Source organism: Orcinus orca, chromosome 2 (genome assembly GCF_937001465.1).
Source record: "Orcinus orca chromosome 2, mOrcOrc1.1, whole genome shotgun sequence".
Lineage (NCBI taxonomy): Eukaryota > Metazoa > Chordata > Mammalia > Artiodactyla > Delphinidae > Orcinus > Orcinus orca.
Window position 1 is genome coordinate 172,429,366 of NC_064560.1, and position 23,596 is coordinate 172,452,961.

General features: G+C 43.5%; 1 protein-coding gene across 5 annotated transcripts in view; it reads right to left on the reverse strand.

Moving 5' to 3' along the window:
• The window catches only part of ZFYVE1 (zinc finger FYVE-type containing 1), a 49,220-nt gene extending 25,775 nt beyond the window's left edge, over nt 1-23,445 (reverse strand). For 2 of the 5 annotated variants that reach the window (XM_033436239.2, XM_033436495.2), the window contains exons 1-3: nt 22,960-23,118; nt 20,955-21,885; nt 723-1,227 (exon numbers count right to left, since the gene is read on the reverse strand). In XM_033436239.2, coding sequence (XP_033292130.2) covers nt 723-1,227; nt 20,955-21,467 — 1,018 coding nt within the window. In that variant the 5' untranslated portion in view covers nt 21,468-21,885; nt 22,960-23,118. Of the gene's footprint in view, nt 1-722; nt 1,228-20,954; nt 21,886-22,895; nt 23,119-23,252 lie in introns of those variants that run through there. The other 3 variants (XM_004262201.4, XM_033436304.2, XM_033436368.2) reach the window with 3 other exon arrangements.
• Between the last annotated feature and the right edge of the window lie 151 nt (nt 23,446-23,596).

Consider the following 23,596-nt stretch of genomic DNA (forward strand, 5'->3'; position numbering starts at 1 on the left):
CAATCACTGTCACTGCACCTGCTCCCTTATCCTCCCACTCAGGTGATGCTCTTACTTCCCATTTCTTTAAGAAAATAGAAACAATAAGACAACTTCCACACACACATCCACCACATCTGCCTACTTACCAGTAACCATGTCCATATAATCTACCTTCTCTCCTGCTGTCATGGATGAACTGTCCATGCCCCTAACGTCAACCCTCCACCTGTACATCACTCCTGCTCTCTCTCTTACATCTGCACTTCTTCTTTTCTAGTGAATCATTCCCATTAGTACACAAGTGTCTGCAATACCTCACATCTTAAATTTTAAAAAGGGAAAACTCCTTGAAGTCCCAAATCAGCCTCCAGCTATCACTTCATTTGTCTGCTTCCCTTTATAGAAAGAACTCTTTGAAAGAGGTGAATATACTACCTTAAGTTTTCTCCTTCTGTTCTTTGATCCCACTCTGATTAGGCTTTCATGCCCACCATCCCTGGGAAACAGTCTTATCCAGATTCCCAAGGACTCTAAACCGCCAAAGCCAACAGGCAATTCTCAATCCACATCCTGATCATGAGCAGATTCTGACGTGGTTAATCACTCCATCCCTCTTGAGACACTTCCTTATGTCTTGCCCCAGCAGAAGTTTTTCTGGGCAATCTACCACCACCAAGTTGCTACTGCAGCCCAATGTACCCAGGAAGGTCAATGTGTGACATAGTACCCCATCTACTCACCAGAGCCTAGCAGCTGAGTGTGCACAGTCTCGTGGAAAATGATAACAGCAGGGCCCAGGGTGGACAGGGGGACATCCAGGCCACAGCGGGCAGTGGTAGCCTTGAGCTCCTTGGTGAAGTGCTTCAGGTAAGCTTCTGAGGCGTCCCCAAGGAACTTGAAGAGGTCATTGTGCAGCCGGTCTGCGTGAGTTCGATAGATGACGAGGTCTGAGATGGCCAGGACCTTAAGCAGCAGCCGTGTTCTCTGGCTTAGGTTCACTGTAGCCCCCAAGAGCCCTTCTGTGTCTATCACTGCTACTTTGTGGACTGGGTCATATGCTGCCCACACTCCCACAGTGCAGGACTCCTGGGCAGGGGAGGTTTTGAAGACTTCCCGGCCATAAAAGAAAGTGTGGTTGAGGGTATGAGACTTCCCATCCCCAGTATTTCCAAAAATGGAAACCACTTTCAGATGCTGATCAGGTTTGCAGTCCAATTTCCTAATAAAGTCCTCTTCATTCGTTACCTTCCCAAAAAAAGGAAAAAACAAAAAAGACAATGAAATATGGAAACTGCAAAATAGCTAGAAACACCTGCAAGAAGAACAAGTGCTTCCCAGGGCCCCTTGATTGACTTGTCAAGGTGGCAAGGAAAAGAAGTCCCAGGATAAAAGCCTCTCACCCAGCACGTACCCCTAGCAAACAGCTAACGGGAACTTTTAAAGCCTCAGTCAGTATAAGAACTTAGTGGTCATGAAAGAGCTAAAACTATAAACTCTTAGAAGAAGACATAGGAGGAAATTTTATGACTGTGGATTAGGCAAAGGCTTCTTAGATATGACACCAAAAGCAATACAACAAAAGAAAAAATAGATAAAATGAACTTCATCAAAATTAAAAGCTTTTATTCTGCAAAGGATTCCATCAAGTGAAAAGACAACCCAAAGAATGGGAAAAATATTTGCCAATCACATATCTGATAAGGGACTAGTGGTCCAGAATATAGAAATAATTCCTATAATTCAACAAGAAAAAAATAACCTAATTAAATATTAAGCAAAAAATCTGCATAGACATTTCTCCAGAGAAGATATATAAATGGTCAATAAGCACATGAAAAGATGCTCAACACCATAGTCATCAGGGAAATGCAAATCAAAACCACAACGAGGGGGTAGGGAGCGGGCAGCGTTTAAAAAAAAAAAAAAAAAACCACAACGAGATATCCCTTCACACCCACTAGGATGGCTATGATCAAAAAGATAATAGCAAGTTTTGGTGAGAATATGGAGAAATTTCAATGCTCATACACTGCTGGTGAGAATGTTAAATGGCACAGCCACTCTGCAACACAGTGTGGCAGCTTCTCAAAAAGTGAAGCATAGACTTACCATATGTCTCAGTAGTTCCACTCCTAGGTATAAACCAAGAGAACTAAAAACACATGTCCACACAAAACCTGAACATGAATGTTCATAGCAGCATTATCCATAATAGCCAAAGGTGGAAACAAGCCACATGTCCATCAACTGATGAATGGATAAACAAAATGTGGTATATCATACAATGAAATATTATTCAACCATAAAAAGGAAGTACTGATATATGCTACAACGTGGATGAACCTTAAAAACATTATATTAAGTGAAAGAAGCCGGACACAAAATGTTACATATTCTATAATTCCATTTATATGAAATGTCCACTACAGGCCAATTCATAGAGACAGAAAGTATGTTAGTGGTTGCCAGAGGCTAGGGGAAGCAGGAATAGGGAGTGACTGCTAATGGTACAGGGTTTCTATTTGGGGTGATGAAAATGTTCTGGAATTAGATAGTGCTAAGGGCTGTACAACTTTATAAATATACTAAAAACACTGAACTGTAGAATTGTATACTTTAAAAGGATGACAAATACATGGTATGTGAATTACATCTAAATAAAACTGTTTAAAAAACAGAAGAAGAACTTATTAGTCAAATTTTATCCATCCATAATTCCTCTGTACAGTTTAAAGAACACTGCAGTCCTTGTAAAAAGTCAGGCCAGGGGACTTCCCTGGTGGTCCAGTGGGTAAGACTCCACGCTCCCAATACAGGAGGCCGAGGTTCAATCCCTGGTTGGGGAACTAGATCCCGCATGCATGCTGCAACTAAGAAGTCCTCATGCCACAGTGAAGATCCCACGTGCTGCAACTAAGACCCGGCGCAGCACGAATGTGTGAATGAATGAATAAATAAATAAATCTTTAAAAAAAAAAAAAAGTCATGCCAGGAAGGAAGAGACCTGGTGCCAGTGAGATCCCAGACTGCAGCTCCAGAAAGATGCTCAGGGTCTCTAACTCTTATAATACAGAACCCCGGGGTCAAAGCTCCTAATTCAAATAGGCAGTGTTCTACTCCAGCTAAAGGAGTGATGAACCTTTACACCTAGCATCCTCCAGCCACAAGAGAAAAAACACTGCTGTCATTGTCACTGTTACTGTCATTGTTCTGTCATTAACACGGTTCAGCTGGGAACTACATATCCTAGAATCCCTTTCCCCCTACGATTCTGGGTTAGAGTTGGCCAAAGAGGAACGTGCATAAAATCTGGAAGGCAGAAGTGAAGGGCTGGCCATCCCTTTCTGAAGGTCTTTTCACAGTCAGATACAGTACAAGTCATAATCAGAGGGGCCCTGTCAGTTCTCCGGCTGGATTCCCCAGGTCCCAAATCTTTTCTGTGTGTATTTTTGTTCCAAAGGCTCACACCTGCAACTCTTCTTCAGAGGCCGGTTATCAGGCTACTAGACTTAGTCAAAATCACCTGGGAGTTTACAGCCCCTGAGGGTGACCCTTGGAAATGACCTATGGCTGCAAACATCACGAAAGCTATGAGGCCACTCACATGCCAGAGCTCCCCTGGGGGCCAGGCTGGAGTGGCCTTTGGAGGCCTGGTTGCATCCTGCCTACACCACCCACAATAAGTCACTCACACAGGACCCTGATTCTCAAGAGTCTGCTGGTTTGATAAAGAGAAGTTAGAGAAATGTAGACAGACCACTGGGTGTGATAATATGATGTCTTCATTTCTCATAACTCATCAAGATGGTAAACCACTCATTATTCTATTAATAACATCACTACTGCTATGTTAATAGCCTTAATGTTAATGATAATATTAATAATTTCATTTACTGAATGCCCACTGCAGTGACAGTGCCCTTCACTAGATCCATGAGGGCAGAACTGAGTCTATCTTTACATCCCTAGTACTTCGGACACAGCCTGGCACATAAGAGGAGTTCAATATCTAGTTACTGAATGAATGAATGCCAGGCACCTTGCTAGGTACTTTAACCACTTTTCTCCACCTTGTATCTTCCACAGGGCTTAACACACAGCAGCATTTGATAATGGGCTCACTGATCTCCCAAGCAACCGAGAGGAACAAGAAGTTACACAGAACAGCCCATTCTGGACTGGTGTCACTCAGTCAGCCTTGTTCCAAGCTGCTAAGCTGGACACAAAAGAAACAAAACAAAATCTCCATAAACCTCTACCAGCAAGGAGTCAGATAAGGTCAGAGGGCCGGCTGCAAGAGCCATGAAACAGTCCTGGGGAAGAAGACTCAGCCCAGGAGTTTTCTCCCCTGGAAATCTACTCCTTCATGAATCTGTTACCCAAAAATCAACAACTGCTATCCAGGATACTCAAGAGTGGGCACCTGAAAAGGGGCCTGTAGGAGCCGTTAGGTACAGAATTAAGTGTCTCAAGATTCATATTGATTAAGTACCACCAAATGACATACATAATATATAGAAATAGCTCATTCGAGTCAGCATTTGGGGATACTACTTTGGAACCAGGTGTCCTGGGGTATGTTAAACATACAAGTTCATGTGTTGGGCATGTGCAGATGGGTCCAGTGCAAAGAATTCTGGGAGGTGGAACTCAAACCTCAGGCCGATTTTTCTACCAAGGAGCCCTAGATGATCATTTAATATGCACTGATAGCACTTTTTCACATGTAAAATGAGGATATAACCATCTTTGCCTCCCCTGACTGGGTATTGGCTGCTAATCAAATCAACAGATAAATAAGAAAATGCCTGGCAAACTGAAACCATGCTTCATTTTTCCTTCTGCATTTCACATTATTTTGCTCCCTGTTACGCTATTCAATTCATCCTTACCCTGTGGGCATTTTCCCCTGAGCCAGGAAGGAGAGAACAGCCTAGGTGGTAGCAAGACTGGTTTTCAATCAGGGGAGGAGAAGGTCAAGAAAAGATAAGAAGGACTTCCCTGGTGGCGCAGTGGTTAAGAAGTGGTTAACAATCCGCCTGCCAGGGCGTCCCTGGTGGCTCAGTGGTTAAGAATCTGCTTGCCAATGCAGGGGACACGGGCTCGATCCCTGGTCCAGGAAGATCACACATGCCGCAGAGCAACTGAGTCCGTCCACCACAACTACTGAGCCTGCGCTCTAGAGTCCACGAGCCACAACTACTGAAGCCCGCATGCCACAACTACTGAAGCCCGTGTGCCTAGAGCCCATGCTCCGCAACAAGAGAAGCCACAGCAATGAGAAATGAGACATGTTGGAAATGGTCCTCAGCCCTTACCTAACAGCAAAAGCAGGAGCAACACCCCAAAGCTGCTCCTCCCCAACCTCCCGCCTTCAGTCCTCCTCCAGCTTGCGTGGACCTCAGGCAAGTCAGAAACACCCAATTCCACTCCCATCTTTGCCACTATGTGGCCTTGGAAAAGCTACTTAACTACTGAAGCCTCAGGGAAATGAGATAATAACAGATACTACTGAAAGGACTAAATGATAAAGCACACAAAGGGCACAGCACAACGCCTGGCAGCAGTAGGCACTTGATGAATATCACTCATTATCTGTAAAGACGAGGCCACTGGGAAAGCCTCCAGGGGCACGGCAGCAGCACCAGCAGCGGGCTCGGGCCTGCTTGTGGCTCTGAAATTGCTCATCCAGGGACTAAAGTAGCCATTGTGGTGAGATCTAAACTGTTCTATCTGAAAATGAAAGATCTCACTGCTTGCTCCTGATAGCTCCTTTCCACTCCCGGTAAGCAAAGCAACATAGTATTATTAATACTGACTTTATAGCTGACTCTTAGTCAAGGTACTATCTAATATCATAACCATCTTGAAGAAACCAAACAGTACACCCCTCTCTCTATCACTGTCTCACCCATAAAGCTTTTCACTTTGTGTAGAGTTCCAAGGAGAGTTCCTAAAATGAAATGTAACAGTACTCGATCATCTCCACTGTTCCAATTCAGAGTTCAAAGCAGTTTACAGCAGTGCAAAGTCAACCTCTGCCCCAAGCAGGCAATGGGAATGATGACAGTCTCCCTCAAGAAATTCCTTCTTAGGGACTTCCCTGGTGGTACTGTGGTTAAGAATCTGCCTGCCAATGCAGGGAACACGGGTTCAACCCCTGGTCCGGGAAGATCCCACATGCCGCGGAGCAACTAAGCCCATGTGCCACAACTACTTAGCCTGAGCTCTAGAGCCTGTGTGCCACAACTACTGAGCCTGCGTGCCACAACTACTGAAGCCTGTGCCCCACAACAAGGGAAGCCACCGCAATGAGAAGCCCGCACACCACAACGAAGAATAGCCCCCGCTCACCTCAACTAAAAAAGACTGTGTGCAGCAACGAAGACCCAACACAGCCAAAAATAAATAAAGTAAATAAATTTTAAAAAAAAGAAATTCCGTCTTAGCCATCAGAGAATTATTCCAAGAAGAATGACCACATGGGCTTTGTTCTGAGGAGGCCTTAGAAGGGAAAAGCAAGAGATGGGATAGAAACTGAAGTAAAAAGGCGTGGAAGGAAGAAAGTTCAACAGAGACTAAAAGTTAAACTCCAAAGACACCGGCAAACACTCCAAAGCAAAGAAGCTCCGCACTGAGGTCCTTTCAGTTCTGGTCTCTCTGGGTGAAAAGGATCTGATTTGTACCAACGACAATCAGACAGTCCTCTAAATTTTTATGGTGTTCCCTTAGCTGAGGGCAAAAATCAGCTCCTTCCCCAAAGTAATGGAAAGGGCTCAGGGAAGCGTGGCTGCTCCCCGCCACGACCTAAGGCTCATGATAAATCCCACCCCCGAGCCAATGAAGACAATTTTATCTCTCTCCACTGAGATTCTAAAATTAATCTAAATTAATAAATTATTCCCAAAGTTAAGTTCCCACTAATTACTTTTATGTGATGGTCTGTGGGTTATTCTCCTTTCATTCAGTTTTTGCCTGAGTTCAGAGGAAGAGACAGAACCCAAAGAAACCAAAACAGATTCTTGATCTTATCAGAACTGGGACCACTATTCCAGAAGGAAACTAAAACTTGATTACTTCATTTAATCTGTAGACCAAAAACAGTTGCCTGCCATTTCAGTAAACAAAGAATGCTGCCTGCCATCCTGGTAAACAACGAATGTTGCCCCCATCAAGCCATCAGTCACTGCAGCCACCCCTCCCCCCATGGTTCACCCTGAGGGGGATTCAGGATGGAGAAAAACAGGATACTGACCCTAGATAGTGAAGATGTATATCAAAGGAATAATTTTAGTGAGCCCAGACTCTTGCATGTTCCCATACACAGAAAAGCACTAAAATCATTAACCTGAGGTGTCTGTTCTTTGTGATTAGAAGTAATCTTTTGATGTTGGACGACAAGGTTTTTGGGGGGGTTTTCCCAGCAAAAACTCCCATATATCCTGGCTCCTCCCTTAACCCCTATGAAACAGTTCCTCAGAGCCATCTAAGAGGCTGTAGTCCAGGCTATAGTCCTCAGTAAGGTCACAGAGTAAAACATAATTCGCAGCTTTTAGGCTGTGTTTTTTTTTTTCAGTCCGCAAATCAACAGACATGTATCAAGCTTCATCTAGTGTCTGGCACTGACCTAATGATGTTAGACCAGCACAAGTATAGAATTTAGGTAACAATTTCCTTCTTCTGTGGGAAGGAAAGGAGAAGCGGAAAGTGAGGGAACTCAAACTCCAGCCAATGATTTAAGTCCATGGCCTAATTTTCAGGCAGAATTTTACTTAAACAGTGTCATACAGATCAGTAGCCACTCCATTTTTAAAGTCCAAAACCAAAGGAGGTTCCATTCCAATAGCAAACTCCTATTGCCAGAAAGTTCTAGTAAGCCTGTTTCCCCCAACCCAGCTAGTTCAGAAAATTACCTTTCATTCTATCCTCAAAGGAGTCTATATTTTTGTGTTTATCCATGTATGTGTCAATAGAGTTTCATGTTAAAACAACTGTTTCTCAATCAAATGTTTTCTTAAGACCGCTGAAGTCACAAGATGGGCCTTGCAAACACATGGAGCACATTTGATAAGGGCAAAGATCACTTTCTTCCACTCCAGTGTCCCCAAAGAGTTCCATTACTTGAGAGGTCAGGAATTCTCCTACCATGTCTTCTAACTACCAGTGGTGCTTCTGACACATAGCCTCACAGCGCTGCCTGCAGCTCCCCTCCTCCTCTAGCAGGAAAGAGAAATGTTTCTGTGTAGAGATGACCCACAAAATAAATTTTTTTAAAGGGTCATTTTTAGCACCATGGTCAGTTTCTTTGACTTCACCCAGCTCATCCAGTTCAGCTCTCCATTTATATCTCCATAAAAAGTTTTCCAAAGCCATGCTGAATTCTGAGGACAGACTGGAAATACCAAGTCATCCTCAAGATCCACGTCATCCTCAAGGGACTCTTCCAAGGGGCTTCCAGATGGAAGATGGAGGCCCCCTTTTAAGTGGCATAGCCTTATCAGATACCCATATCTGGCCAGCTATAAAAACAGACACACGCTCTGGTAAAGGCTCTAGGACTTAGCAGTAACAACACCAGGCTAGACAGAAGACGAGAGCTGAGCACAGGGAACTGTATTCAATATCCTATATTAACACCAATGGAAAAATTTTTTTAATTTTTTAAAAAGAAAGAGCTAGGCCATCATCAAAAACTCTAGAAACAATAAATGCTGGAGAGGGTGTGGAGAAAAGGGAACCCTCCTGCACTGTTGGTGGGAATGTAAATTGATACAGCCACTATGGAGAACAGTATGGAGGTACCTTAAAAAACTAAAAATAGAACTACCATATGACCCAGCAATCTCACTACTGGGCATATACCCTCAGAAAACCGTTATTCAAAAAGATACCTGTACCACAATGTTCACTGCAGCACTATTTACAATAGCCAGGATATGGAAGCAAACTAAATGTCCATCGACAGATGAATGGATAAAGATGTGGCACATATATACAATGGAATATTACTCAGTCATAAAAAATAACGAAATTGAGTTATTTGTAATGCGATGGATGGACCTAGAGTCTGTCATACAGAGTAAACTAAGTCAGAAAGAGAAAAACAAATACCATATGCTAACGCATATATATGGAATCTAGAAAAATGGTACTGATGAACCTAGTGCCACAGCAGGAATAAAGATGCAGACGTAGAGAACAGACTTGAGGACACGGGGGGAAGCGGAAGCTGGGACGAAGTGAGAGAGTGGTATGGACATATATACACTACCAAATGTAAAATAGATAGCTAGTGGGAAGCAGCTGCACAGCACAGGGAGATCAGCTCAGTGCTTTGTGACCACCTAGAGGGGTGGGATAGGGAGGGTGGAAGGGAGGCTCAAGAGGGAGGGAATATGGGGATATATGTATACATATAGCTGATTCACTTTGTTGTACAGCAGAAACTAACACAACATTGTAAAGCAATTATACTCCAATAAAGAGGTTAAAAAAAAAAAAAAAGAAAGAAAGAGCTAGGTTCAGATCCACCTCTACCTGGATCACACTATGGACAATTTACTCAACCCTTGCTCACAGCCTCCATTCCTCACCCACCATCTCTGATAACATTTTCCCATTATTCCTGGTTCTGAGCTTCCCACTACAATGTACTCCAGGCTGGCAAGGGTCTGGGCCATGTTGTTCACCGCTGTAGCCCTAGCACAGAGCCTGACACGTAACAGGAAATCTACACTTATTTGTTAAAAGAATGAATGGACACAGCACAGAATGTCTAAATGCTATATTCCCTCTGGGGAAGGGAACAGCGTAGTGTTACCATTAAGGGTCCAATCTGCCTCGACCACTCACTGACTTTAGAATAAAGAAGTTATTTAACTTCTCTGGGCCTCTGTTTTCTCTCCTGTAAAATGAGGATAACAACACAATCTACTTTACAGGGTCACTGTAAGGATTAAGTGAGTTATTAATGCACATCAAGCACTCAGCACAGTGGAAGCATGCAGTAAATGTGAGAGAAGTGCTGACTGATATTACTGCTGCAGTTGCCCGAGTCTGCCTCTAGGCCACACTCGTCACCACCACCGCAGAATTTCATTACATTATCGATCCCAAGCAAAAACCCTCCAGAGGGAAGGTTTCCAATAAATGCCTCATTAAAGAATCAGGGATAATGGGACAAGTTAGAAATTTACTCAACACATGCCACTCCCTCCCTCAAAAGGATGTATATTTTCAATTAAAAGAAAAAAGCTGTTAGGACTTCCCTGGTGGCGCAGTGGTTAAGAATCCGCCTGCCAATGCAGGGGACACGTGTTCATGCCCCGGTCCGGGAAGATCCCACATGCCGCAGAGCAACTAAGCCCGTGCGCCACAACTACTGAGCCTGTGCTCTGGAGCCCGCGAGCCACAACTACTGAGCCTGCGAGCCGCAACACTGAAGCCCACGCACCTAGAGCCTGTGCTCCGCAACAAGAGAAGCCACCGCAATGAGAAACCCGTGCACTACAACAAATAGTAGCCCCTGCTCGCCACAACTAGAGAAAGCCCACATGCAGCAATGAAGACCCAATGCAACCAAAAATAAATTTTTTTAAAAAGATGTTATAAGATTGCATAATACATATATTATGCATAAGAAAGCATTCAGTCTTCGTAACTATGAAGTCACATGATTCCAAGAATTATTAGTACACTAGAGACTCCCTAAAGTGCCTTTCTCACAGTTTATGTTGAAGATCTTAATGGATGACACAGCTTTATAAGGAGATCTTTGATGTCTGAGGTGGACACTGAAAGGGGCCTGGTTTCTGTTCTACATGGAATGTGATAGTGGAGCCCTGGTGAAGTAACAGTATAGCATATAACTATTTAAGTAACAATAGTAACCACTCCAGCATTATCACCCTCCTCTGAATTTCCATAATGGCCTCTCTGTACTGCTCTGAGGTCATTCACCTTATTTCTTTTTTTTTTTAATTTATTTATTTATTTTATTTTTGGCTGTGTTGGGTCTTCGTTGCTCTGTGCAGGCTTTCTCTAGTTGCGGCGAGCAGGGGCTACTCTCTGTTGTGGTGTGCGAGCTTCTCATTGCGGTGGCTTCTCTTGTTGTGGAGCACGGGCTCTAGGCGCATGGGCTTCAGTAGTCGTGGCTCGCAGGCTCAGTAGTTGTGGCTCACGGGCTCTAGAGCGCGGGCTCAGTAGTTGTGGTGCACGGGCTTAGTTGCTCTGCGGCATGTGGGATCTTCCCGGACCAGGGCTGGAACCCATGTCCCCTGCATTGGCAGGCGGACTCCTAACCACAGCACCACCAGGGAAGCCCCACCTTACGTCTATGTATTTGGTTGTTGTGGTTGTTGTTGCTCACCGAGCAGCTTGTGGGACCTCAGTTCCCCGACCAGGGATCAAACCGGGGTCAATGGCAGTGGAAGCCCAAGTCTTAACAACTGGACCGCCAGGGAATTCCCTATGTATTTGTTTTCTATTACCACTCGACTGTCCTCTCCTCAAGGGTGAGTTCAGTGTCTTAGTGCCACTTTCTATCTCCCTCAGTTGTCAGCACATCGTAGGCACTCATTAAATGTTTGCTAAATAATGATTAAACTGATTTATTCTCATTAATACATTTTATTCATTCGACAAATATTATTTGAGTGCCTACCATATGCCAAACACTGTTCTAGATGAGGATGAACAGAAGGGGAAAAAAATCACTGTCTGATCAAAATGTTCTAAAATTGACTGTGATGATGGGTGCATAGATCTGCGACTATACTAAAAGCCATTAAACTGTACACTTCAAACGGGTGAATCGTATGGTATGTGAATTATATCTCAATAAAACTATTTTTGAAAAAAGTAAATGCAACCTTAAAAAGGATGGAGATACTAGTGGCTTTCTTCTATTGTAAAATTAAGATAAAATTGTATACTTTTCTGTAGTTCTGTATTTTCAGTATTTTAACATGATAAGTCTATGTTATTTTTATAATTGGAAAATAATAAACATTGTATAAAAAAGACACACAAAAAAACCCACTGCCCTCTGGGATGGACTGCTTAACAGGTACAGGGTTTTCTTTTGGGATGATGAAAATGTTTTAGAACTAGACAGAGGTGGTAGCTGCACAACATTGTGAATATACCAAATACCAATGAACTGTTCGCTTTAAAATGGTTAATTTTATGTTACATGAATTATACCCCAATTAAAAAAAAATCACTGTCCTCATAAAGCTTACATTGTAATGGAGAGAAGAAAGACAATAATCAAACAATATATATGGTATAAAAAATGTCCATCGACAGTGAGTGAAGATATCACGGTATATCCACACAATGGAACAAATTACTGGCCACAAGGACCAGAAAGGTGTGCAGAAAGAATTACAGGATTCTCAAACAGCCTCTACTCAGAGACAAGTACAAAAGACAGTGGGGCTTTCCCAGGAATGAAAGCCTCTGCCATCCCTCCCCAGTCTTGCTTAACCGCTGAATTTTCATTTTAAAGTATTTTTCACAGAGATTACTCAAACTAATAAGGCATATAATTGACACTCAATAAATGTTTATGACTGCTGTTGAATGATACTTGTAAACTGAATTAAGCTCTTTGAAAGAAAAGGTTATGAGAGATTATGGAAAACAGTTTAGCCATGTAGATGACATATTCGCCAGGCAGGAGAATGGGCTGAGAAGTAGAGGAATTTCTAGAATACTCTATGACTGCTGAATTGCTCGGGATTATGTTCTCTCTTAACTTGAACCTGGGGTGTCTGTGTCTACATGCCAGAATCAGGCTCTGTCTATTCCCTTCCAGTACTCTAACATCTACAGTCAAATTCCCTGGGAAAGACAACAATAATCCAGGCAACAAGTAGAAGAAAATCAGGAAGGAGGAAAAAAAATTCCAGAAGTTACCAGAAAACAGATCACCCTCCAGTGAAGTCAAGCCAGAGGTCAGGTGCTTACGTGTGGTGGGTATACATACTTCTCTGCCCAAGGACACCAAGCTAACCTCACAAACTTGTCAAAGAGAGCCTCTTAATTACTGGCCAAAAGCCATTGAAAAGAGGGGCAAAATGAACAAAACATCCTCCAGGGAAACATCCACCCTTTTCTGCCTCCAAAAGTTCCTCTGTGTCCCTTCCCATAGGTGTTTCCAATTCTTGCCTGGAACTTTCTACATCCTTGTTTTCTTTCCCTCCTTTGTGGTCTCGCCCATTAGCTTTCCTCTGGTTGCCCCTCACTGATCAAATGTGCTCAATACATTTAGCAGTTCTAACCTCAACCAGAGATAATTTCTTGGAAGTTCTTCCCAAAGCAGGCAGGACTCCCCTGAAAAGTCCAGCCAGCCATCAGAAGGCTTCCATGTGACACAATCTGCAGGATAAACTCAAGAGCAGTACAGCCAGGAGATGCATCCACAGGGAAAACATACACTGTCAACGTAATAAGAAATCTGCCTTTTATATTAACCCTGACTCAAAAAGCCAAATGTTTGCTGAATTCCAGAAAAAAATCAATCACTTCAAGGAACTTACAGACCAGAAACAATCAGAATCACACAAACTGGAGGTAACTTGAAATAGTTAAAGATAGGTTCCCTGAAAAGCTGACTCACAGTGGTTTTGATGGCTTGTATGCGTCAAATTTTAAACAGCCCTGGACTAAACAAAACAGCCTCCCAGGTTAAATGCCAGGAGCCTGTTACAACCGAATGAGCCCAAGGCTGAGAGAGCTCAGAAGATGCTAAGCAGAAACCAGAGGCATATAATAGGGGCTCTTTCATCTTCCTGTTTGTCTGAGTCATCCTCAACCCTGGTTTCCCAGTAATACATACAATGCCCTCCCCTTACTACTATTACTAAACAAAAGGGGCTTTTACTTGAGTTTCTATGAGTAAAAGGTGGGGGAGGTGGAGGGAGCCTTTGCTGTTCTACCAATTACTGCTTATTATTTTGACAGACAGCTCCTAAGCAGATCTATAGGATTTTTTTTTTTTGGTTACATTTTTTAATATGGCACCTAATAAGTGACCGTAAATATATTTGTGCTCTGACTAGAATTTGCCAAAGGGCTAACCAGCCACAGCACCAAAATTAGTCCTTACATTATAAAAGTTTGACCATTCAAAGAGAAAAATGGGGAAGTTCCACAATTTAGAAGATTATGATCCCCAGGCTCCTGACCCATTGACCAGTTAAGTCCTGAGGGGTTTCTGCCAACCTGTTTGAAACAGAGATCCTGGAAAGAGCAAGCCCCAGAAAGGTGCCCTAGACCAGGAAACGGAAGACAAGGCCAAGGGGTCACCAGCAGGGGAGTCTAAGACAGAAGGAGCATAGAAATGGGGCAGACCAGCACAGGCAGTTTGTGGTCAAGGATTCTCACACAGTACAAAAACATCCTCTGCTCTTTTCCATTCCTGAATCCCACTAGAACAATGTCTCTTTTAGCCAATTAAAAAAAAAAAAAAAAAAAAGCCAAGTCCCAGTATTTTGAGCCACACTATTCTGGGACTGTAAACAAGCAAAGCAGCCAAACAACGTGATGGGTCTTCTTAAAGGTACGGTCTCAGTGAGATGAGGTCCACCACTGACTCACTGAAGGAAGGACTTGAAGACTCACCTTGGCCTTCCCTTTCAGACAGGGCCCAAGGCTGTCTATTTCTGAGTCCAGGAGGGCCTGCCCCAGGGGACACTTTCTTAGCTTCTCATTGACCACTCCTGGGTCACTGGGCTTCCCTATCACCTGCATGTTCAGCAGGAGGGATTTAACTTCAGGAGTCTTTTGGCATGAAAAGCTCCTGCTACCATCAGGGGTCAGTCAGCATGAAGATGAAACAGGGGCAATTGCTTGCCAGTGTGCTGCTCTATTCTCTTGGAAAGAGGGAAGTTATAGGAGGTTTGTAGAAAAGAGACAGTGGAGAATAAAGTGGTTGTGAAAGAAAAACTTGTATGGGGTTTAAATATTTATATATATATTAAACTTATATATAGACATATAATTTTATTATATACATATGATTTTTTTCACCTTTTCTCTGTGACTAGAAATATTCTGGTAAGACAAGATGTCCGAATCCCTCACAAGACTCAACCGATAGGAAAATACTACCCCCTACGTCCACTAAGAACTCTAATCGTTAGAACTTTATTCTTCTAACCTTTCAGTTGCTTGCTAAGGGTGTCCTCTCTCACTTCAAGAGATTATAGATGACTTGTCAGTGTGGATCATTTACTTACTGCGGCTCTAAATAAAGGGTCCACGAGTCATTTGGTTTTCCAAGTACAGTTCCACTAAGGTCTAGAAAAATCAATGAATACAACACAGAAAGTCTAAGTATTTCACTAGAAAGGTTACAAAATATGCCAAAAGAGAATACTGATTTCAGTTAAATTACTTCTGAGGAACTAACAGAACCAAAAGAGGGAGGAAAAAGTAGTGTATTGGTTAAATGTTTTCCACTTCACTGGAATCCAGATCTCCTATCACATCGAACCTTCATCTCTTAGATGAGTTTTCTCAATCTCAGCACTCTTGACATTTTGTACAAAATAATTCTTCATGTGGGGGTTGCCCTAGGCCTTTTAAGATATTTAGCAGCATCCTGGCCTCTATCCACTAGCCGGTAGCACATAATCCCCATCCCCCAGCTGTGACAACCAGAGATGTCTCCAAACATTGCCCAATGCCCCCTGCGAGGGCAAAATCTCTCCTGGTTGAGAACTACTCTGTTAGACAATACCAAATGAGATTATTTTAACTCTCTTTATTGTGTGAATTGAGTTCTTAAAGTTTTATCAATTTAAGTCAATAAAACCTGGGGTATTAAGCAGGTGTCATTTGCACAAACCAAATGCCTAGGAGTCACCACTGAGTTCTCTCATTCCCTCACCCCTCCACCCAATATATTAGCATTCTCATTTTACATCCAAACTTTGTCCCAAATTGATCAATGTCTTTCCATGTCACTGATCGCACCAAACTGAAGCCACCTCTCCCCTCAGCATCTTCAATAGCCTCCTAAGTGGTTTCCCTGCTTGCCCTCTTGCCCTCCCACAGTCACTACAATCTAGTCTTCACACCAGCTCCTGTGACCTTCTAGCATAAAGCAGTCTGGTGCTTCCCATTACACTTAAAATCCACACTTATTTCCCTGGCCTACAAGGCCCCACAGGATCTGGCACCCCCTCACCTCTGCACCTCTATCCTCACCACTCTCCAGCTCACTCCAGCCACATAGGCATTCTTTCTCTACTCACACATGCCATCCCACCTGCTTTCTGTTCTCATTCCCCTCTGTCTGGAGGTCTATTTCCCCAGGTAGTATTAACCACCAGGTCTTTGCTTAAAAGTCACCTTTACAATGAAACCTCCCCTAACTATCCGGCAAAAGTGGCTTTCCAGTCACTCTTCCTTGATTACACATCTGAACCACCTTTTTATGTGTTTGACATGTGTGAACTCTGCTTTCCTGGAGCCGAGAAAATGCCTGGCACCAGAACATATACCCAGTAAATGTGACTAATGAATGAATGTCTTTGGCTAGTAGGCCAGATGTGTCCATTTAAAAGCTACCAATGAGTTCCTGCTTCTGAGACCAAAAGTCAATCTCTCCTCAAATCTGCCATTCTAGTATACACTCAAATGGCAACAAGGTAATGATAAAATTGTCACCACCTAAAGGAAGTTTTTTGTCCTTTTAGGTTTTCCAAAAGAAACTAAATAATACTCAAATCACAAACAACAAATCTTAGGAGACTCTAGGCCAGAGAATTTGAGGGAACCACACATAAGAGTAACAGCCTACAAGCTACTAAAATAATCCCTATGTACTAAACTGAAAATGATCAAAACCCACAAATGCCTAGAAACATGAAAAGAAAAACAAAGTTGGGGCCTAAATCATGGAATCTTCACTGCTACGAGGAAGGAGTTCTTCAATGGTAACGTCTTGCATTTATATAGAGATATGTTTCATTTGATTCTCACAGCAGCCATGAGGAACTGGTGAGTTGATGCTATTGACCAGAATGAAGTTTGACTAGAAAGTTTAAATGACCTGGTGAGAGAGAACAGGAGTATCATAGAGCAAGGATCTTAGATCACAAATCCTCTGCCACTAATCGTAACTTGATCTTGGCAAGTCACTTCATCTCTCTGTGCTTCAGTGTCCTCATCTAGAAAATGCAATGCTATATATGAAATGCTTATATCCCCCTGAAATGCATATGCTGAAATCTAACCCCCAAGGTAATGGCATTAGGAGGTAAGGCCTGTGAGAGGTGATTACGTCATGAGGGTAGAACCCTTATGAATAGGATTAGTGCCCTTATAAAAGAGACCCCAGAGAGCTTCTTTCTGCAATGTGAGGACACGGCGAGAAGACAGCTGTCATGAACCAAGCCCTCATCAGATACTCAATCTGTCAGTGCCATGATTTTGAACTTCCCAGCCTCTAGAACTGTGAGAAATAGACTTCTGTTGTTTCTAAGCCACCTCATCTATGCTATTCTGTCATAGCAGCCCAACTGACTAAGACATACAACTTACTTCATAGGGTGTGGTAGGCTGAAATTGCCCCCCACCCCACCCCACCCCCAAAGATGTCCACATCCTAATGCCCAGAACCTGTGAATACGTCACTTCATGGGGCAAAAAGGCTCTGCAGATGTGACTGAATTAAGGACCTTGAGGTGGGGAGATTACACTGGATTATCCAAGTGGATCCAATGTAACCACAAAGACCCTTGTGAGAGGGAGGCAGAAGGGCCACAGAGAGGCAAGTGACAACAGAAGAAAAAAGAAAGGGATTGGAAGATGTTAACACTACTAGCTTTGAAGCTGGATGATGGGGCCACAAGCCAAAGTACGCGGGAGGCCTCTTGAAGCTAGAAAGATAAGCAAACACATTCTTCCCTAGAGCTTCCAGAAGGAGCACAGCCCTATCAGGTCCATTTTAGGTCTTCTGACCTCCAACCAATGACAGAATAAACTTGTGTTGCTTTAAGCCACTAAATTTGTGGTAATTTGTTACAGCAACAGTAAGAAACTAATACACAGAGTTCTCATCAGGACTCAATGAGCTCAAATGCTAAGAACAGTGCCAAGCACCACAGTAAGAGCTCTTTAAATTTTAACTATCATGAGCCAAGACCAGAACCCAGGGGAGACTCAGAGAAGTACTGCAGAAGCTAAGAAAATAAGGTTCAGGAATTTGGTAATATCAATCAAAATTTAAAATATACATATCATTTGACAAAAAGATTCCATTTCTAAATAGATTTATAAGATATTCAACACATCCTTGGTTGTAATAACTCAAATATCCCTTAATAGGCTAAAATTGGAGAAAAACCATTCAACAGAGTACTAGGCAGCCTTTAAATAATGAGGTAGACCTCAATGTGCTGATAAGGAAAGTTCTACAAGATGTATCCTTCAGTGAAAAACAGCCAAGGACAGAACAGCAAGTATATCAGATTCCATTTTTGTTGAAAAATTAAAAGGCTACATACATATATTCGTAAGTATACGTGAAAAAACTCTAGAAGTGCATGTAGTTAACTGTTAATAGTGATTGTTCTAACGAAGGAGACTAAGGGTATGAAGGAGGAGGGAAACTTGTCATTGTATGCCCTTTCAAATGATTTTAGTTTTGTTTTTTTTTTTTACTAAGTATGTGTGTGATATTCATTTCTAAAAAACTGAGGTTGAGATGTGACATCACCCATCAAGTATTTATGCGCTGACAGCATGCCCACCATTGTACGTGATCCAGGGCACAAGACGTGGTCCTGCTCTCCAGGAGTCTACAATTTAGCTGAATTCACCATCTAGATTTATATCAGACAATCATCTCTCTAATTGTTTTAGACATTCACATTAGAAAAGTGAGCTAGATATTTTCTCCAAGTACTCTTCCACCATGACCCCATGAGAACAAGTCACCACCTAAAATTCTTGTCCCATCCATTAGTCCCAACCAGTGCTTTTTACAATTAATAAACTGTTATTTCCGGGGAAGTGGTCAATGTTTATGAAGGGAGAAATCTTTACAAAACAACCTAATTATATACACATTACACACTACAAGAAAAAAAGATGGATTTGTCTGCTTCAGTACACTTCCTTATATTTTCTTAATTCTCTGCTAAGAAATATGTACCAGTGCTACAAAAAAAAAAAGAAAATACATCCTCCTCCCCTCAAAAAATACTCTTTTTGGTGCTGACACAATATCCACTGGTTCATCGCAAATCTTCCTCTCATTTTTACAAAAGTGACAACAATTCGAAGTATGACTTTCCAAAGGCTGACGTTAAAGAGAACTGGTGGCAAAACCAACAGGAATCATCCAAATCCAAGTGTTCCATTTGTAAAACATTTAGTGCACACTGTCACCCAATTAGAGCAGAATCCATCGAGGAGACATTATTGCTAGCAAGGGAGGCAGAATGGGATCTGGCTCACTCTTCCATAACTCTATTAGTTCCTCTCAACCAAGCAAGAAAGCCTGTGTTAGCAAAGTATTTAGCTGACAGGGCTTCCCTGGTGGCGCAGTGGTTGAGAGTCCGCCTGACGATGCAGGGAACACGGGTTCGGGCCCTGGTCCGGGAAGATCCCACATGCCGCGGAGCGGCTGGGCCCGTGAGCCATGGCCGCTGAGCCTGCGCATCCAGAGCCTGTGCTCCGCAACAGGAGAGGCCACAGCAGTGAGAGGCCCGCGTACCGCAAAAAAAAAAAAAAAAAAAAATGAAAAAGTATTTAGCTGACAACATATGTACACAGAAATCATGACGTAATTCATTTCCATAACCTTATCTAAGGTGGAAAAAGACAGATGAAAAATACTCACTGGGTAATTATAAAGTTTTCAAGCGGTAACTTACAAAGGTACTCCTCCAATCTGGAGACTTGAGGAGTCATCACAGCTAAAAGTACTGAATGTACTACAAAACACTCCCTGATACTGACAAACACAACAAAGTGGTTCTGTACTCCACGTGCCAGGCCCTGTGATAAGGGCCTTTCCGTTTCTATTCCTAATTTCTTTGAATCCTCTCAACTACTGCTGCGATGTAGAAGTGAAATTGAGGCATGGAGTTTAAGTAACTTGCCCTTGGTTATACAGCCAGTGAGTGACGCCAGGATGTGAAATGAAGCAGTCTTCATTTGAAAGTACAGACATGATAATTGTACCACCTTCACTGGAAAGTATAAACATTCTACTACCCCTTTCCCAATCGCCCCTGTCACACACTTCCATCTCCCCAACTTGCTCCTATCAGACGCCACCCTCTCCCCAGCTCAGAATCAAATCAAATATTCTCCAGCCCTTCTGTAATCCCAGATGCCCTAACTGGCTTCTATTGATCAGAAGCCAATACATGAAAATAAGAGGTCATCTGGAGAGGATACTACCCTTACGAAAAGCCACTTTTCAAACACCTGTCTCTAAATGCAGTTAGCAGGGTGATGACTTACAGCTTTGCACTCCTATGGGACCCACCAGAAGTCAGTGTCTCTTTCCCTGCACACACACAGTCCCTCCTCATTCACATGTATTCACAACTTGCCAAAGTGCTCTCATTGAGAAAACAGTTCTAAATCAGTTCTTTCTGATAATAATCCTAAAAATAATAATGACAGCTACCACACACTGAGCGTTTATTAGGTAACAGGCTTTACAAACACTGTGTCATTTCATCCTCACTGCAACCCAATGAACTAGGCACTGTCCCCAGTTTATAAATGAGAAAACTAAGGCTCAGAGAGGTAAAGTAATTCAGCCCAAGGTCATGCAGCTGGTAAAAAACTAAATCTGACTCCATACAGATGTAAGCTTTCCGGGATCTTGCCTCTTACTGATTAAAATGCGAGCTCCTCCTGGACCTCCCCTGAGAGCCAGCTGCCAACATCAGATCTGTACCACCACCACATGAACCCTACTACCACTGAGCGCTTACCTGAACTTCTTCATTCTCATCTACTAGGAGGAAACTCACAACCTTCTCAGTCATCTTCTTCCTCTTGGTGTCCTCATCCATCCCTTCTTCCTCCAGCAACTCCTGGACCTTAGCCACATGGTACACCGTAACAGGGTGCCTCCTTCTGTTACCCCCAGAATGAGTCCTCTTCTGGCACTCCAGGCACAAGTTGATTTTACAGGTCTGGCACCTCACAACTGCCCTCTGCTTCACACCTGGAGAATGCCCACTGGGGCCCTTGCAGGGGTCACAGTAAGGGACGTGGCCAGCTTTGAGTCTGATCCGCTCATGGTTTCTCAGGCGCTCCTGCCGATGGAGCTCCTCCTCGCAGCGGAGACACTGCAGGCTACAGCACTCGTCACACTCGAAGACGGCTTCATCAGTCCCGCTGCAGGTGTAACTCTCCTGGCACAACAGCCCAGGGTTCAGGCCCTTCTCTGCTGGGGAAGTCTGCGCACTCATATTCAGACCGGGAAAGAAAGCACCTACCATATAACAGTACCTGGGCTTTCCCCAGAAGTGAAGACAAAGGCGTTGAGTCCGAAGACTGAGCACAGCCTCCACAGGGTTCTGAACACCCTTAAAAAAATGTTTTTAAAAAAACATTCAATGTCTTATTAGAATTCTTCACACATTTACAAATGTTCGGATATTTAATTTCCTGCTGCCAAGACTCCTGAGTCAGCAGCAACGTTGACTTGGTTTGATAGTTTCATCCTCCATAAAGTGCAGGCAAATATGTGGTTAAAATTAACTTGAGAGGGTCTGTTACGGCTATCTGAAAGAGATCTGATGGGTTCACTGAGGTGGGCGCATGCATGGGGCCTCAGACACAAGGTTTTGGTAATGAAAGAGAGTGGTCAGGAGCTTTTCAATATTATGCAGCTCAAGTCAGTATTTCAGAGGATACCTAGAATAGAGGCAGGAAAAGGATTTCACTCATCTAAAAACAAAAATTCACCTTATAAAAAAAAAGATTGTGATTAAATAGGCCAGAACTCCCAAGAGAACTCTCACTCTCGCTTGTAAAAATCACACTGGCTCATTTTGATCCTAGAAATTTCTCCTCAAAATCATGGTTAAGCCCGCTCCTTCTGAAAACAACCATGACCTCTAGTCTCAAGGCATTCAAGAGACTGTGTTGCTTTATTTCCCAGCCTGAAATTCTCTGTTCCCTCAGTTATTAAATTAAGAATCAAAAGCACTAAGCAAATAGTCCTTGGAGGAACACCCTCTGCACCCCTACCTGCACCCCACAATTGGGAGAGGTGGAGAAAGACGCTTGTAAAAAGCTGAAGAAACAATAATAATAAACTTTAGCTCCATCAAAGTCCTGCACAGATCCAATTAACCTTGTGACTGGATTGCTTCAACTCTAGACAGATGCCTATTAACGACTCTAAACCTGGAAACAAGAGTCACCATTCCATGTTTAAAAACAATTAAAAACAATTATTGTACTTCCTTTTGTCCTTTTGTCTAACTGCAAAAAAAGGGAGCAACAGGAGACAGAATTCCTCCACTATGGCCCACTGCAAAGCCAGGCCTGAAGTGAGTTAAAACAAATAATTCTTCTCTTTGTCACTCAAAACCCAACTTTAAAATAACTAAATAAGAAAGAAAGAAAGAAAGATAGATAACTGGGGCAAGAAAGGGGCTTTTTGTCACAATCATATTCCTAACTCCCCTTCGCCGCGACACCCAAACTAACGCTCCAAGGAAATGTAAAGCCCTCCTTTCGGGTATTCACTCCTCCCATACAGTAATCAATCTATCCATCTTATTTTTAGATAAACAAGGAAGGCGAAAGGAGTGACTAGGAGACCTTATTTACACCCTAATCACAGAAGTGCCCAACCAGCTCCCACAACGTTAATAAAAATCAAAATTTGTCACAATTGAGAAAAAAATAAAACCAACCTTCAAAAAGATACCTCTCCGCCCACCAGACCCAAGCAAACAATCTGCCCACTCGGCCTCCCACCTCGACGCCTCTCTCCAGCCGGGGATTCCTCACCCTTCCTTCCTTCCGGACACCACCACCACAACCCGAGGGGCAGGAGCAAGGTCTAAGAACAAAGAAGGTCCCCCCAAATCCCCCCAACGCTGGCAGAGGCCAGAGCCGAATCCATTGTTTATACCACCCCACCCCCACCTCCACCCCCGCCGCACCCGCCCCCCCTTCCTCCTGGGAAAGGAGGGAGCTCCAGGGCTAGCGCTCGTCCGGCGCAGGGCCGTGCCCTTCCCTCCCCGACCGCGGCGTCCCGGGAACCCCACCACGAAGCAGCTCTGCTGCGGCGAGGCGGCGTCGGGGGACCCCGGGGCGCCGGTGGAGACGGGGGCTGTTCCTCAGGGCACCGGTGGATCCAGCCTCCTCTCCATCTCCACCCCCCTCCTCCTTTGCTGCCTCCCGGGCTTCCTCCTCTCCTGTTGTCAGTTAGGATCAGCTGATCTGAGTGAACTTCTTCCTGCTCGGACTAACAGGAAGGCGTGAGCGGTGCAGCCCAGTGAGGGAGGAGCGGGAGAGGTGGAGCCTGACGCCGGCGGGGGCGGAGAAGGACGCGCATAGCCTCCTGGGAAATGTAGTTCTCCGGAGGCGCGTCCTTCCCCAACTTCCCGGA